Source organism: Chrysochloris asiatica, unplaced genomic scaffold, assembly GCF_000296735.1.
Source record: "Chrysochloris asiatica unplaced genomic scaffold, ChrAsi1.0 scaffold00135, whole genome shotgun sequence".
Classification (NCBI taxonomy): Eukaryota; Metazoa; Chordata; class Mammalia; order Afrosoricida; family Chrysochloridae; genus Chrysochloris; species Chrysochloris asiatica.
In genome coordinates, this window is record NW_006408653.1 from 82,269 (window position 1) to 83,392 (window position 1,124).

At 41.4% G+C, this 1,124-nt stretch overlaps 1 protein-coding gene across 1 annotated transcript in view; it reads right to left on the reverse strand.

Moving 5' to 3' along the window:
• Positions 1 to 547: 547 nt before the first annotated feature.
• The window catches only part of ST6GAL1 (ST6 beta-galactosamide alpha-2,6-sialyltranferase 1), a gene marked incomplete at its 3' end in the record, with an annotated part of 15,844 nt that continues 15,267 nt past the window's right edge, over positions 548 to 1,124 (reverse strand). The window contains exon 2 of the mRNA XM_006869826.1: positions 548 to 645. Within this exon, the coding sequence (XP_006869888.1) occupies positions 548 to 645 (98 nt within the window). The remainder of the gene's footprint in view (positions 646 to 1,124) is intronic.

The following is a 1,124-nucleotide window of genomic DNA, read 5'->3' on the forward strand; positions in this document are numbered from 1 at the left end:
TTATTTCATATATGTAATCCAGTTTTGTTCCACTAACTAAGTCTATTAATAGAGCCTTGTGGCAAGAGTATTTAAGTTCTATTTCTTAAGTTTCCATTAGTATTGAGAAAACAGCAAGTGCTCTCTGGAAATAGCCAGGAAACTAATTATCTAACGGAATTCAGAAATAGTACATGGACTCTAGTATTCAGCATAACCCTAATGGTGATGAAATCTCATAATAATTGTCTAATTATTGACAGCATATAAACCACACTCTCATGTACACTGCTTCATTCATTTTCACAACACTCCGCACTCTGCCTTGGATGGTCTCTGCTTTCTCCGGGCATCTCCATCAATGCAGACTTAAGCCCTAGAGTTTGCATTGGTGAACACTTCACCAGGCTGGGATCACTGGTTTTCTCATTCTCCAAAAAGGAATTTGGGACTCAGAAAGGCTAAGAGATTTCATTAAGCTGGCAGCTGACGTGTTCCTAGTAGATAGATTCCACTTGAGAGTCCACTGTGGGCACTCTCGCATTCCAGCTCTGCACAAAAGTTTTACCTGAGAGTTTATGAGGCGAATGGTAGTTTTCGTACCCACATCTTGTTGGAAGTTGGCTGTGGGTGCTGCGTTAAACCTCAGGATGGCATCATGATCATCTATAAATCACAAGAAAACAGAAGAGAAGTGAAGAGTGCTGGCAATACGCGGAGAGAGAGAGGACTGGAAGAGAAGACACAGGAGGAAATAAAGGGAAAATCAAACAAGGCTTTTCCATTTTCATTCCTCCTTGATAAGCAGGGAGGAATCCCCAACTTTGTATGGTGCAACCAGGTAAGTCTCATAGAAATGACTCCCTGCCACGTCTGACCACTGGAAAGATGAAACTGATTTATATCTGAAACCCAGCAGATAAGTGAACAGGGACAGTGATTTACTTACTGGGATAGTGGAAGCACTATTCCAGTGGTCAAAGGAGCAAACCAAATATTCTCTTGGTATTACCAGTAGATCATATTTCTATTCCCCAGAAAAATGAAGACGCCACCATTACGCAATCTATACCACAAGTGTAAAGTACCCCTATGGCTCTCTGAAATGTGTGCCATGCTCTGCAAATGGAAGAGATCTACTGAAA